This window comes from Rhinatrema bivittatum, chromosome 6 (assembly GCF_901001135.1).
Source record: "Rhinatrema bivittatum chromosome 6, aRhiBiv1.1, whole genome shotgun sequence".
In the NCBI taxonomy this organism is placed as follows: Eukaryota; Metazoa; Chordata; class Amphibia; order Gymnophiona; family Rhinatrematidae; genus Rhinatrema; species Rhinatrema bivittatum.
Window position 1 is genome coordinate 333,084,620 of NC_042620.1, and position 14,491 is coordinate 333,099,110.

Below are 14,491 nucleotides of genomic sequence, written 5' to 3' on the forward strand. Positions count from 1 at the left end.
GATGACAGGATTATGAACAAAGAATCAATCAACAAAAAAATTAAAAGCTCAATGCATATACACAAACTATAAATCCATTTTCAGAGCTATCAGACTTGTTGGCAGCTATTCTCTTTATCTCCATTTGTATGTTGGGAATACAAGCCCTCTCCGGCCATATTCAAATCCTGAGGCTTCTTTTAAATCAAACCCTGGCTCTCCCCGATCAAAACTGAGTTTAACCATGTTTTCTATAACAAATAAGTTTCCTGTCTTGTCTGTTCATTAGACTGGTACAGTGCTATACAAAAATTAACAATGAAGTGTTCATTGTAAATAACACTACCTACAAAAATGGAGAAATTACTTACCTGATAATTCTGTTTTCCTTAGTGTAGACAGATGGATTCAGGACCAATGGGTCATGTGCTCCCCCTGCTAGCAGATGGAGAATGAGTCAGGTTTCAAAGCTGACGTCACCCTAGATACACCCCTGCAAATGACCTCAGCCATTCAGTAAGCTCTTCAAAAAGCCACCATGGACATATTATTGAAGAGCTTGATTAGAATTTGAATACAACTTGATTAAAAACTGGAGACTGCAACTGTACTCAACACAACATAAGCGCTGAATCCCAGCAATTCTATAGATGCCCTGGACTAGGGCTAGGATAACGGCTTACCTGTAACCACATGGAATTGAGATTCACCTCATGGGCGATTCCTTGGTACCTCTCCTGGGCAGCCATGGGCGGGATGCTGAGTCCATCTATACACTAAGGAAAACAAAATTATCAGGGAATTAATTTCTCCATTTCCTAGCATGTAGCCAGATGGACTCAGCACCAATGGGATGTACAAAAGCTACTCTTGAACGGGATGGAAGGCTGCCCGCAGTCCAGTTAGCGTCACCCTCGCAAAGGCTGCGTCCTCTCGGGCCTGGGCATCCAGGCGATAGAACCTGGAGGTGTGCAAGGAAGACCACATCGCTGCTCGACAGATGTCAATGGGAGACAGTAGCTTAGCTCCCACCCAGGATATGGCCTGGGCCCTAGTGTAATGAGCTTTGACCTGAAGGAGTAAAGGCTTCCCTGTCTCCACATAAGCTCCCATGATCACTTCCTTGATTCAGCGAGCTATGGTAACTCGTGAAGCCACTTCGCCTTGTTTTCTTCGACCGTGAAGGACAAACAAATGGTCTTATCTTGCGCGCCGGTTCTGACCATTCCAGGTACCGTACTAGAAGCCTACTGATGTTTAAGTGGCGTAGTAGGCGGTAGTCTTCTGTGTCCTTGCATCCATCTGGGGATGGTAAGGAGATGGTCTGGTTCAGGCGAAACTCCGAGACTACCTTTGCGAAGCTGCAATGTTCCTGGAGTAAACCGGAGGAACGGTTCCCGACATGACAGCGCCTGTAGTTCGGAGATGTGACGAGCTAAGCATATTGCCACCAAGAATATAGTATTCAGTGTTAATAGGCATAGAGAAACTGCGCAGTGGCCTAAAGGAAGGCCCTGCTAAAAAGTCCAATACTAGATTGAGGTTCCATAGGGGGACCAGCCACTTTAAGGGTGGTCGGAGGCTTTTAACCCCTTTTAGGAAATGGGCCCAGACCGGATGTGTCGACAGGCAGGTTCCGTTCACCTCTCCTCCCCTGAAACAGGAGAGAGCCGCCACCTGGATCTTCAAGGAGTTGAGGGGCACTCCTTTATTCAGGCCAGCCTGTAAAAATTCCAGAATCATGGGGGATCTTGGTTGTTTGCAGGGGCAACTTGCGGTCGATGCACCAGGCCTCAAATATTCTCCAGATCAGTACGTACGCCAGAGATGTGGAGAACCTTCCACGTGCGGAGCAAGGTGGCGATTACGGCCGCTGAATATCCCTACTTTGTCAGGCAAGTCCTTTCAAGGATCAGACCATAAGACAGAATAGAGTTGGGTCCTCGTGAAGGAGTGGACCTTGTTGGAGAAGGTCCCTGTGCACGGGGAGGTGAAGGGGACTCTCCCTGAGAAGCCTCCGCCATGTCTCCGTACCATGGGCGTCTGGGCCAATCCGAGGCCACCAGAAGGACCAATCCTTTGTAGTGTTTGATCTTGCGGATGATTTTGTCCAGCAGAGCCATGGGGGGAGGGGGGGGGGGAGAGAAGGCTTATAGGCTTATAGCAAGTCCTCCTCTGGCCAGGTCTGGACAAGGGCATCAATCCCTTGGGAGCGCTGATCTCACCTGCAACTGAAGAATCGGGGGACCTTTGCATTGTGAGATGTGGCCAGTAGGTTGATGGATGGGAGGCCCCAGCGAGCTACTAGGAGTTGGAAGGCTCTGGTCGATAACTCCCATTCCCCTGGATCCAGACTCTCCCTGCTGAGAAAATCTGCTCTGACGTTGTCTTTTCCCGCGATGTGGGTGGCAGAGATCTTTTGTAGATTTAACTCCGCCCATTCCATAAGGGGATCTATTTCCAGAGACACTTGGTGGCTTTTGGTGCCTCCCTGGCGGTTGATGTAGGCTACCTTTGTTACGTTGTCAGACATCAGGTAGACTGCCTGTCCCTGGAGCATTGTGGCTGAACTGCAGGCATGCTAATCTGACTGCCCGTGCTTCCAAGCGATTTATGTTCCAGTGTGCCTCTTCCTCGGTCCATTGCCCCTGGGTTGACAGTTTCTGACAGTGAACTCCCCACCCTCGGAAGCTTGCATCCGTCGTAAGGGTGATCCAATTCTGTGGGGATAGGCTTACACCCTTGCTTAGGTGAGCTTTCTGTAACCACCACCGGAGCAGAGAACATACTTCCATCAGTAGATGGAGGCGGACAGAGTAGTCTTGAGACAGTGGGTTCCAACGTGACAGCAGGGAGTGCTGGAGAAGCCGCACGTGTGCCCTCGCCCATGATACGACTTCCAGTGTTGACGCCATGAGGCCGAGGACCTGGAGATAGCTCCACACCCTGGGGCACATCGTGTTTGTCAACCGATGCACTCGGCAATCAGCTTCCTTATCCTTGAGGAAAGGAGGAAGACCTTGTCCTCCTTGGTGTTGAACCGGACTCCCAGGTACTCCAAGGACTGGGAGGGGTTGAGGCTGCTCTTGTCCATGTTCACGACCCAACTGAGTTCTTGTAGGAGAGACCTGACCCTGCTGGTCATCTGGAGGCTCTCTTCCAACGACTTCATCTGGATTAGCCAATCATCTTAAGGGTGCATCAGGATCCCTTCTTTCTTCAGTGCCACCGCCACGATCACCATAATTTTGGAGAATGATCTGGGGACAGTTGCCAGGCTGAAGAGAAGCGCAGTACCGCAAAACATAGGAAACGCTGATGATCTTGATGGATTGGGATATGAAGATAGGCCTCAGAGAGGTCCAGGGAGGATAAGAACTCTCCCGGTTGTATGGCCATTATGACGGAGCAAAGAGTTTCCATGTGAAAGTGAATTATCCGCAGATGACTATTGACGCTCTTGAGTTCCAAGATGGGTCGGAATGATCCCTCCTTCTTGGGTACGATGAAATAGCAAGAGGCTTTCTGTAGAGACAACAGGATGGGATTCTTCCTTGGTTTCGTCATAGGGTCTGTGCCAGGAACTCCCAGGGTCTGGGAGACCAGGGCCAGTGTTTCATCTCTGTGGAAAAAAAAAATCGAAGCATGGTCCGGTATGGTTCCAAACCTGGAGGGATTTCTCCATCCTCCAATGAATCCGCAGACCCTTCATCGTCCATGGTGTCCAGGTCCCTTTCAGGGATACTCTTAGCGAGGCATGTCCAGAGACATTCTGAAAGGGCTGGGAGTGCAAGGCCTTCCCAGCTGGGGCTCTGGCCAAGCAGGGGCAACAGCCGACTGCACCTGAACAAAGGTTCGTAGGCCCTGAAAGAATTCCAACCAAGCAAAGGCCACCGGGTCCATATTTAGCCCAGGAGGAACTGGGGTAGGTGCCACTGAACTTCCCTCTCCGAGGGGGGGGGGGAGCGCCCTGGAATTGCTCAGGTCCGGGGTGCTGCCAGATTTGGTCATGGCTGACCCATCCTCTGACGGGGGGGGGGGGGGGGGGGGGGGGGGGGGGGGGGGGGGGGGGGGCTGGACTTCTGAGAGTCCAGCCTTCCCTGAGCTTCCTCACAATGCTGACACAGGAAGGATTCCAGGTCAGGCTGCACAGCCCTAATATGGCAGGCAGCACAAAGGGAGTATCGTTTGAGCTTCTTTGCTGCCGGGGCCTTAATACTCTGTAGCTTGTACGTTCAGCCAGATAGTGCCTCTCAAGCGCACACAGGCCCATCTCGGTGTGCGGAAATCTGAGCAGCCGGTCATGCACGCAGTTATGTGTGGTTATGCGCACAGGAGTGCGTGTGTTAGGTGCACAAGGGCTGGCCCGCACTGCACGTACTGATAGACAATGGGGGGAAAAGGTGCTGCAACAAAACCGCTGGCAAGGCCGCTGACTTTTGCCTGCCGGAGCAGGCTGCCACCGCTCCGTTGAAAATTTGTTTCCTGTTCACCTGTTGGCCCCTGACGTCGGAGGGAGGAGCCTTCTCAGATGCCCATATCATCGGCATTTGTACGGCGTGTTTCGCTGTCGGCTCGTCATACCAAGAGGAAAGCAAAAACAAGAGAGATTTCCAGTAGTGAGTGATAACCAAGCTCGTATTCAGGATCTTTTTGCGAGAACTATATTGTTGACACCAAGAAGTGAAGTCGCTGGAGATTCTGGCCAGGAGCAGGGTCAAAGTCCCTTGACTTATGAAACATCGTTGAGCCCTGGTGCCCCAATAACACCTGAGCCGCCAACAGGAAAAAGAGGGGGAGAAATTATTTTTGAGGATCCCAAATTAAACTTGGCTTTTTCACCATCTTGTGATCAGAGTGGGGTAGGAAGTATTAACCCCCCTCTGTTGAATCCTGGAATTCAAGTTCCAGGAGACCAAGTGGGAAAAACTAGTTTTCAACACCTACAACCTGTGACAGCTCCTAAGGAGAAGGGGATGGAAGGAAGTCAGGGGGGAGCGATGATTGACATACCTGTAATAACACCTACTAAGTTTACTTTGGAAGAAATAGAAGTATGATATTTTCTATGCAGAAATCAATTAATGATATGGCTAAGATGGTTCATGATGCTTTGAGTAGTAATAAGATATTGCAGACAAAAGTTGAAAAGATAGATGGTTCAGTCAACACCTTGTCAGTTAGAACTGATGAGATTGAGAAAGTCCAAGTAAATTTAATTAAATCAGAAAAATTTCAAACTGACAAATTAGAGCAACTGGAAAATTAAATCAGGAAAGCCAATCTTAGAGGGTTAAATTTTCCAAAGACCCATTTAATATCACCTAAGGAACTATTTAAAAGTTATCTGATGAGGGGGAGTTTCCAAGATGGCGATGTAGATGGTTGTGCTGTTGTCGCAGCTCCCATCTTGCTATTATTCTTTTATTTCATATCTAGACCACATTTTGGTCTTTGGAATCAATTATGCCGCATAAACGCAAGGGCAAGATCAGGGTTTTCCTGGCGGACTCTGGTCAAGCGGTGGAGCAGCGTTTAATCACCCAGTACACAGCCGTCCCACAGATACAACCGGCGATGAGCCCCATTGGCGGACTGCGGGGAGAGACCACGATATCGCCTGGGGAAATCACCTTAAGCCCGCCGGATTCTAAGCAACCTCTAATTGCTTCCTCACCGAACCCTGCCGCTTCTGTACCGACACCGACAGATGGTGAGAATCCTATCGGAATGACTGTGCCCGCGGGAAGAACCGGCGGAGTTTCGGAAGAACTCCCTACCTCCTCTCTGCTGAGAGCGCTGGATCCCCTAGAAGGAGGAGCAGCTGGAGGTGTGACTTCTATGGTTGGAGAGGAACATGGCCCAGCAGGAGAATTTGGATTGAACGAACTGGAGGCAGAGGATTTGATTAAACCTGAGGTTGTTTCCATTGATTCCCTTTGGGGAATGATGGCAGGTATGTCTAAACTAATAAAGGAACAAACTTCTCAAATAGTGAATCTGGGGACAACTTTCGTGCACAACAAGAACAGGCACAAGCGACTGAGGCACTAAAGCAGGAAGTGAAAAAATTACAGGACACATCTACAAACCTAGTGCGAGACTTCCTGGTTTCCTCAAGGCGTTTAGAAGCTGTGGAAAATTTCCATAGACATTTAAACATCAGACTCTTAAATTTCCCAAAGATTTTGGGTAAAATACCTATTGTGACTTTTAAAAAATATCTCCAAGAGGCCTTAAAGATTCCACCTGAGCAAATACCTCCAGTAAAGAAAATCAGTTTCTTAACTCAAAGAACTGGTAATGTTTCTTTAAGAGAAGAGAATAGGCCTGATCTCTCCAATCTTACCCAGTATTTAGAAAATTCAGAAGTAGAAGTAATAGAAAGAGCTGTTTTGTTCATATCATTATACTCGGAACAGGACTTTAGTCTTATAATGAGAGCTTATTTTAAGAATATGAAAGAATTGTATTTAGGTCAACTGATCCGTTTATTCCCTGATTTATCTCGGCCGACTCAGTTGCGGAGAAACGTTTCTTAACTAGGAGAGCGGAAGTGTTGGCACTAGGAGCGAGTTTCCATCTTCGCTATCCATGTAGATGCATGGTTAAAATGTCTAATAATGTATATGTTTCAACAAAATCCTCGCATCATAAACGTGCCATATCTACAGCAGGCCCCATTCAATGGAATGCGCTCCCACCAGACATTCGGCTTGAGTTCTGCCACTCTTCATTCAAAAAAAAACTTAAAACCTGGCTCTTTAGCCAAGCTTTTCCAGGACCATGATCATCATTTTTTCCCCTCCAACCAGCAAGAACATATCTTCTTCACAAACCCCCATTTTCCATACCACTACCTACTTCGGTATCTAATCTCTTGCTGCAGGACACTTGAGACTTTCTCACTTATACGTTATAATTTTTATGCTCAATAAGACCTGTCAACTTAATTGTTTAAGTCTTTTTTTTTTTTTTTCTCCTTTATCTTTTGGTCATCAATGTTACAACGTTATTGTTAAATTTTGAACTTATGTACACTGTTCCAAGTTTCATAACCTTGTTCTATGTAATGCCTTTTGGCAATTTTCATGTTCTGTTTCAATGTAAACCGATGTGATCTTTATTTCATATAGGAACACCGGTATATAAAAATCTAAAAATAAATAAATAAAATATGTTTTCTTTAACCCAGATCACTTGAGAGAATTCCTGGTTAGTAAAAGCCAACCTCCTCCCACTGTAGAAAAAAAGAAAGTTAATTTGTGTAGGAACTACGTCAAATGTTTCCTTGAGTGTTGACTTAGAAATCTTAATTATAGTAAATACGCCCCCTCCAAAGTTGCCTATATAGATTTGAGATATAAAAATATGAGGAGTGTGTCTAGAGTCATATATTATATGCTTATATGATTTTTCCTGTTATTTTTTTAACCTGTATCTCATGAAAGTGTTTCAAACAAAGGGCCTCATTTACCAATATCGCATTGGTAACGCATTAAGGGGCGTTTCCCATGCAAATGAGGCTTTTTCGTGCAGTGTGGAAACATCGCATGACGCGATGTTTTCGCGAATACATTTTCCGCAAATCGCGAAAACATCGCAGCACACGAAGCGTCCCCACTGCGCGATAAAACACCCAAAGCATCATCGCAGTGCACGAAAGTGTCCAGACAGCCTATTTCAGGAGGGAGGGAGAGAGAGAGAGAGAGAGAGAGGGAGAGAGAGAGAGAGAGGGGGAGAGAGAGAGAGAGAGGGGGAGAGAGAGAGGGGGAGAGAGAGAGAGAGAGAGGGGGAGAGAGGGGGAGAGAGGGGGACTTGCTATTATGTCTACTCCCTAGACAGCTATTTGTATCCCTATGAGAGGCTCACCTAGTAACTCGAGGTGGGGATTAGGTATGAGTGTAGGGGGTTGGGGGCCACTTTCACATTCAACATGAGACGTACGAACAGAACAGTGGTCTCTTGTGAAGATTTGATGGCCTTCGGAGTGAGGAAACTCACTCCAAGATGAGATTTGGGCAATGTTCTCTCAAACTAGCTTGAATCTTCACAAGAGACCACTGTTCTGTTCGTACGTCTCATGTTGAATGTGAAAGTGGCCCCCAACCCCCTACACTCATACCTAATCCCCACCTCGAGTTACTAGGTGAGCCTCTCATAGGGATACAAATAGCTGTCTAGGGAGTAGACATAATAGCAAGTGTCTCTCTCTCTCGAACACCGAAACAGGCTGTCCGGAAATGTCGTGAACTGTGATAAACCTTTACCGGCCTCTAGCGCACAACGTATCACGAATGAAAGGGTTGTAGCTATTGGCCGCGTTAGGAGCCGCGCTAACACTGCGGCTGTTTCGCCGCACACGATAACTTTACATATGCTCCGCCCCCTGAATACAAAATAAAAAATTTGCATTCGCAAATCGTGTTAACGGCTGTTAGCGCGATTTGCGAACTTATCTCCTGCGGTAACTCCTTGGAAAATGACCCCCAAAGTTATTCTTTGTGAATTTTGTTTAAAAATTGATTAAAAAAAAAAGTTATCTGGTAAATGTGCTGAAATACAGATACAACTTTACCTGCAATATCCAGAATTTATTATATCTCCCAACCTTTTAGCTTGGGAGGTATACAAGATCAAGAACAGGGAGATCAAAAAGAAGACTTAAATTTGTCAGAACTTTTAGAAAAGTCGTCTGATATGGAAATAAAGACACGAGCTACATTAATTGTGCAATTTGCATTTATATCCGAGAGAGATTCTGCTCTTAGACTATTTCAAATATCAAAACTCCAGATTTCATGGTCAGTTAATCAGGATTTTTCCTGATATTTCCTGTAATACACACAGTTAAGAAGAAAGGCGTTTTTATCTATGAGAGACAAGGTTACTCAACGGGGGGCTAAATTTCTTTTACGATTCCCATGCCGTTGTATAATTTTATATCAAAATACGAGGTATATGTTTAATCAACCTGATCAACTTCGTTCATTCCCTGAATCCTAATCCTAGATACTCCTTAGTAATTAATTTGGGGAAAATAGTTTAAAATATGGTTTTGACACAAATGCTGGTGTTGTATTTCTTTGTATATCTGCTCTTTTCTTTTATCCTCCAGACTTTATAATTGAATTTCCAAGGTTTTCACAGACTGTATGTGTAAAAGTATTAGATATTGCTTGTTTCTTGTTAACAATATGCTGGATACAAGCTGTGTATTATCTTTCTGAAACTGAAAAGTTTATAAAAATAAAATTAAAAAAAAAAAACAAACCCACTGGCAAGATGGCGCCGCCTTGGTCTGCCACATGGATTGCGCACCAAGCCTGAAGCAGGGCCTAGCCCATCAGGGGGCCGCTCAATCAACTTGTAAACCCCCTTCCTTCGCCCTATTGGGGGTCGGGAACAACGTCGGTACGGTGTGCCGAGCAAGGAGATCGGAGGAAAGACTTACCGAGCCCTTCCACGTCTCTGGATAAGAGGAGTTTTTTTCTACTTACGTGGGCACAGCACTTACCGGCTTTACAGAGACGGTTTCAAGTTATGGGGGGGAGAGAGCTTAGGCTGTCACCACCGTGCTCTGCTTCCTGCACCCGCTGCTTTTCAGCTGCTTCAGCAGCAAAGTCCACGCCGGGAACTGGCTATGGGACCAAGGCAAACCTCTGAGGGAACTCGGAAATCGCCTCAGGAATTCTCAACTGGGGGAGGGACCCTTAGTTACCAACTGCAGGAGAGCGGGGCTCGATCTTCTCCAATTTAAAAGTAGAAATTTGAAGGTAAATTTTCCTCATCTAAAGAGTACTGCGATCCCGATAGGAGATACAATCTACATGTGCTAGGAGACGGAGAGATACTGAATGGCTGAGGTCACTGCAGGGGGGTATCTAGCTTTGAAACCTGACTCTGTCTCCATCTGCTAGCAGTGGAGCACATAACCCATTGGTCCCGAGTCCATCTGGCTACACACTAGGAAAGCTATTTATAAACTGGAAAACACTATTTAATTGGCACCGTGTTCTTGTAACGATAGTGCCCAAAAGTGGAATATAAAAATTAGATAAATAAATAAAATAATGATCTGGCCAAAGGAAATTAAAATGGGCTATTTAAGATGAGTTATTAGCTACAGACCGTAATATGGGTCAGATGTATAAAGCACTTCTCCAATAGACACCAAACAGGAAAACCTCTTTAGTTCAGCCAGCCCCAAAGTAGCAATATTAAAAGAACTGGTTGATTTTCTAACTTACAAGCAATGCCCCTCATAGGGGTTACAAAATGTCAGACAACTGCTACTGTTCGAGAGGATCAACCTCTTGTTCACCCAGCCTTGAATATAAAACACTTGCCCCAAATACCTCTCAAGTTGTCACTCATTTGGAGAACACTCAACATTCTACATTTACAAACTGCTTCCCCCCTCTCTCCCCCCCCCCCCCCCCAAAAAAAATAAAATTTATAGCAGAATATCCCCACTAGCAAACTATCAGTCCGGCTCCCATTCCCTGATAAATCATTGGACAGAGCAGTAAACTTCAATAGCAGAGGCGGTTAGCCATGTCACCACCCCTGTCCCATCCAACACTCCAACCATCACCCCCCCCTCCAATGCATGCAGACACCCACAAGCCTGAGCTCCAAATGAGGGAGGTGCGCACTACCTGTCCAGGGTCTCCACACTAGGCTGATGTGAGCTCACAGACGCCGCTGCCAGCACGCCCGGCGGTGCCGCAGGTCTGGGGGGTTTTCTGGCTCCGCTGATTGGCGCACCAAGATCTAAGGCCGGTATTTTGTCCATGGTTTCTGCCAGGAGGCTTTTCACCACTCTTCGCTGGTTCTTTCGCTGAAAGGGGGAAGGGGGATGGAAGTGAAGTCCACAAGAAAGGCAAGATTTGAGGGAAGCACCGTCACCTTCCTGCCAGGACCATCCAGGTTCAAGACAAGTCTTACTAGGTGTCAGCTAAACTTATAGTCCAAAGCCACTTCAAAATTAGATCATTTTTTAAACAATCACATTTTTATAAATAAGCTGCTTCACGCTGGCACTGAATGCTATGGGCTATAACAAAGAAACAATAGCAGCTTAATAAAAACTGCTCTGCGTACAAACCAGTAAAATTATTTGAAAAAAAAAAGTCAGGAAGCTGCCCGTGTGGAATGCCTTAAAGTCCACCTTTGTTTCAAACTAAGAACTACTGGTGGCTATGTGAGGACTTCAAATGGTCTGGCATTCAGTTAGAGCAGACGGATGGATGTGACATCAATGGCAGCGATAAGGCACAGTTTGTATCTTTACTCCTTGATACAAATGGGCTACTTGAGGAGCGAAGATGCCTCAGAAACAAAGATCAGGGGCTCTGCCAGCTGTAGAGTTGCAGGGATTGTTTTTCAGTGCTTTTATTCCAGATGGACCAGCCGAAGCACAGACACAATGGAGCCCAGTGGTGGTTTGAGGAGGACTGTTTTAAGATGTAACAAAACCAGCATTTAAGGAGGTAAAAGGGTGTTTGAGAAGATTACTGAATTCTGATAAATGCAGAGACAATGGTTATTTTTCTGTCTCTATCTGACTGAGCAGTTTAGCACTGTTGTTACTTTCTGTGTCTTACATGCTTCTTTACTCAGATTAAGTGCGGGTTTGCTTCTCTGACTTCTACTTGAAGAGCTGTCAAGTGGCCAGGAGAGCAAACTCAAGTCACGCTACATGCAGGAGACTCAGACTGCACACACACACAAATGTGAAATGTTTAACTGTACACTCTATAGCTCAAATGCACGTGTGGCAGCCTGTTCATCAGCTCTTTTTGGTAAATTAACAGATTCAGTGTAGAGGAGATTGAATCCTATTTGGAGGCTCCACTCTTCTGAAAGCTGTCAAGCACTTGCTCTTTTCATGCTTGCTTGCTGATTCCATTGTAAGTTCCAGGTATGTACACACTTTGGTTCCACAAAGCACTTCAGGATATAGACCTAAAAATAAAACAGGGCAAGGTTGGAATACTCTAGTAATAAAAAAAAAAATAGATAGATAGAACAATATCTAATGCTTTGAACTGTGAATCTGAAACTTAAATTAGATTACTGGATTAAAGTCATAGGGTGCAAAGGAAAGCCAGCTATCATTATAATGATGCTTTTTGGTCATACAAAGAATTAATCAACATACTGTAACTCAATGGGGAGCAACAGTTTGCTCTTTAAGCTAAAGGGAGTTGTAATATTATTCAGCCTGCATATGAAAGTTGAGTACTGGAGAAACTAGAAAAATTGTTAGAGGCCATGATGCTCCCCAAAGATCTGACCTGCTTTTCAACTGAATCAGTTATCGGTGCAAGGAATCCACTATCCCACACAAACAGAAAACGGAGGGCAATTTGCAAAGCTTTTCCTGCAGGTAAACAGCTATTTACCTGCAAGAAAAGCCCTACTGAGAGTTACCCTTCTCCTCACTGCAGGTAAAATTATCAATGCTGTTCACGGTATGGGTACTTTAACCCAAGCTGAAAAAGAGGAGAGGTTAGGTCATATGAGGGAAAGTCTGCATGGAATTTCTACGGATACATCGGCACCTGCTTCAAGGCATGTACAAATACACATGCTCAGAGTGAAGCCCTGTTCCCTGAATTTTCAAAGGGAAACCACCCCTGAGTAAGGATGCCCTTGAAAATGTGTTTGCAAGCTTTTGGGGCCTGCAAGCACTGTGAGCTGTTTAAGACTTGCCCCATCCATCTATTTCATTCCAAATGAAAATTAATTGCCATTTTTTGAAAATTCAAGGGCAAGTGCCTCTCCAATGCTTGTGCTTAAAATGTACAAGAAATGGAAGGGGACAATTTAGAGATTGGGGAAAATCATCAAAAACTCCAATATTTACAGTTTGGGATGGATCTGGTCCACTGCTGCGCCACCGATTCAGTACAGGTTTCATGCTGCCCCACCCCCCACCTAACAAACTTTCAAGCTCTGCTTTGCACAACCCCCAACCCCATCCAGTTCCAGTGGTAATCCTTACAGCACAGACCACACTGCCTGCACAGAAGCCTAAAGTGTAAGCTTAGACCTCGTGCTCATTGCGCTGTGAGGATTACTGCTGGAGCAATAGCAGCAGCTTCACCAACCTGCCTCAAAGATGTAACATAATGTAGAGGAGATATTTCTGCCTAAACTGCACATTAAGGGCCAAATAAACTGTAGGTGATACCTTTTTATTGGACTAACTCAAAGTTAGTCACAGATGCATTAAAAGTTAATCCAATAAAAGGGTGTCATCTACAACTTAACAACCTTTCGGGCCGATACAGTAAGGTGCGGTAGAAAGAGGTGTGTTAGTGCCCGGCGCACCCGCATTTGCCGCACTCACAGTTCGGATCACCTACCGCTTGATACTGTATTTAAATGGCATGCAAATGCAAGCCGCATCCAACGCACGTCCATGAAGCGCAATCCATTTTACTGTATAGGCGCTATACAGCGCCTATACAGTATCCTGGGTGCGCTGGTACCTGTCATTTCAAATGTCAGGTACCAGGAAGTGGATGGTTCTCCTACAGACCCCGCTGCCTTGAGCGCCTGGCGCCAGCAAGCCCCAGCAGCAGCCGGCGATCAGAGGCAGGGAGCGCAACAAAGCACCCTCCTTCGGACGGGCAAGAGAGACGAAATTTCACAGTCCCAAACTTTCCCCCAGCCCCCGCTCACCTGCCCTGGCCGCGGCCAGGCAAGCCCCCAGCAGCAGCAGTAGAAGTGCGTCAAGAGAGAGCGGCTTCAGCAGCCCCACCGGCGAAGGATGAATACGTGCATGCCTGTAGGTCCAATATGGGCGCTCAAGGCAGCGAAGGCGCATGCGCACACGCCGTGACCTCCAACGTCCAGCCAGTCACGGCATGTGCGCATGCGCCTTCGCTGCCTTGAGCGCCCATATTGGACCTACAGGTGTGCACGTATTCACCTTCGCCGGCGGGGCTGCTGAAGCCGCTCTCTCCTGACGCCCTTCTACTTCTACTGCGGGCTTGCGTGGCCGCGGCCAGGGCAGGTGAGCGGGGGCTGAGGGAAAGTTTGGGACTGTGAAATTTCGTCTCTCTCTGCTGGGGCTTGGATTGGGTTGGTTTGCTTTGGGACTGGGCGGCTAAGTGCGAGAAGCATTTTTTTTCTGTGGATTGGGTTGGTTTGGGACTGGGCGACAGTGCGAGAAGCATTTTTTTCTGTGGATTGGGTTGGTTTGGGACTGGGCGGCTAAGTTCACCACATAACGCCAGTGTCAGGGTAGGCGGTAAATTAGTAGGTTAAAGACGCGGCAAGATAGCAGGTTAAAAAGGCGATAGTCGGGGCACACTTTACTGTATGGGAGGGAATAGCTAATCGGATCGTTTACATACATATACATGCTGCGGGCGGAAAGGGAAACGCGTCGAGTTAAAGAAGTGGTAAGGATCGGTAAAAACAGATAGTGAATCGCAGGTTAGACTTACGCGGCCAAATTGTGAGTACACAGCGGGTTAGAAACGGGGTAACTGCG

General features: G+C 46.4%; 1 protein-coding gene across 9 annotated transcripts in view; it reads right to left on the reverse strand.

Annotated features, from left to right (window-relative positions):
- Positions 1-14,491, reverse strand: part of MTMR1 (myotubularin related protein 1) — a 128,924-nt gene that overhangs the window by 112,644 nt on the left and 1,789 nt on the right. For all 9 annotated transcript variants that reach the window (XM_029607731.1, XM_029607728.1, XM_029607730.1 and 6 more), the window contains exon 2: positions 10,641-11,949. In XM_029607731.1, the coding sequence (XP_029463591.1) occupies positions 10,641-10,777 (137 nt within the window). In that variant the 5' untranslated portion in view covers positions 10,778-11,949. The remainder of the gene's footprint in view (positions 1-10,640; positions 11,950-14,491) is intronic.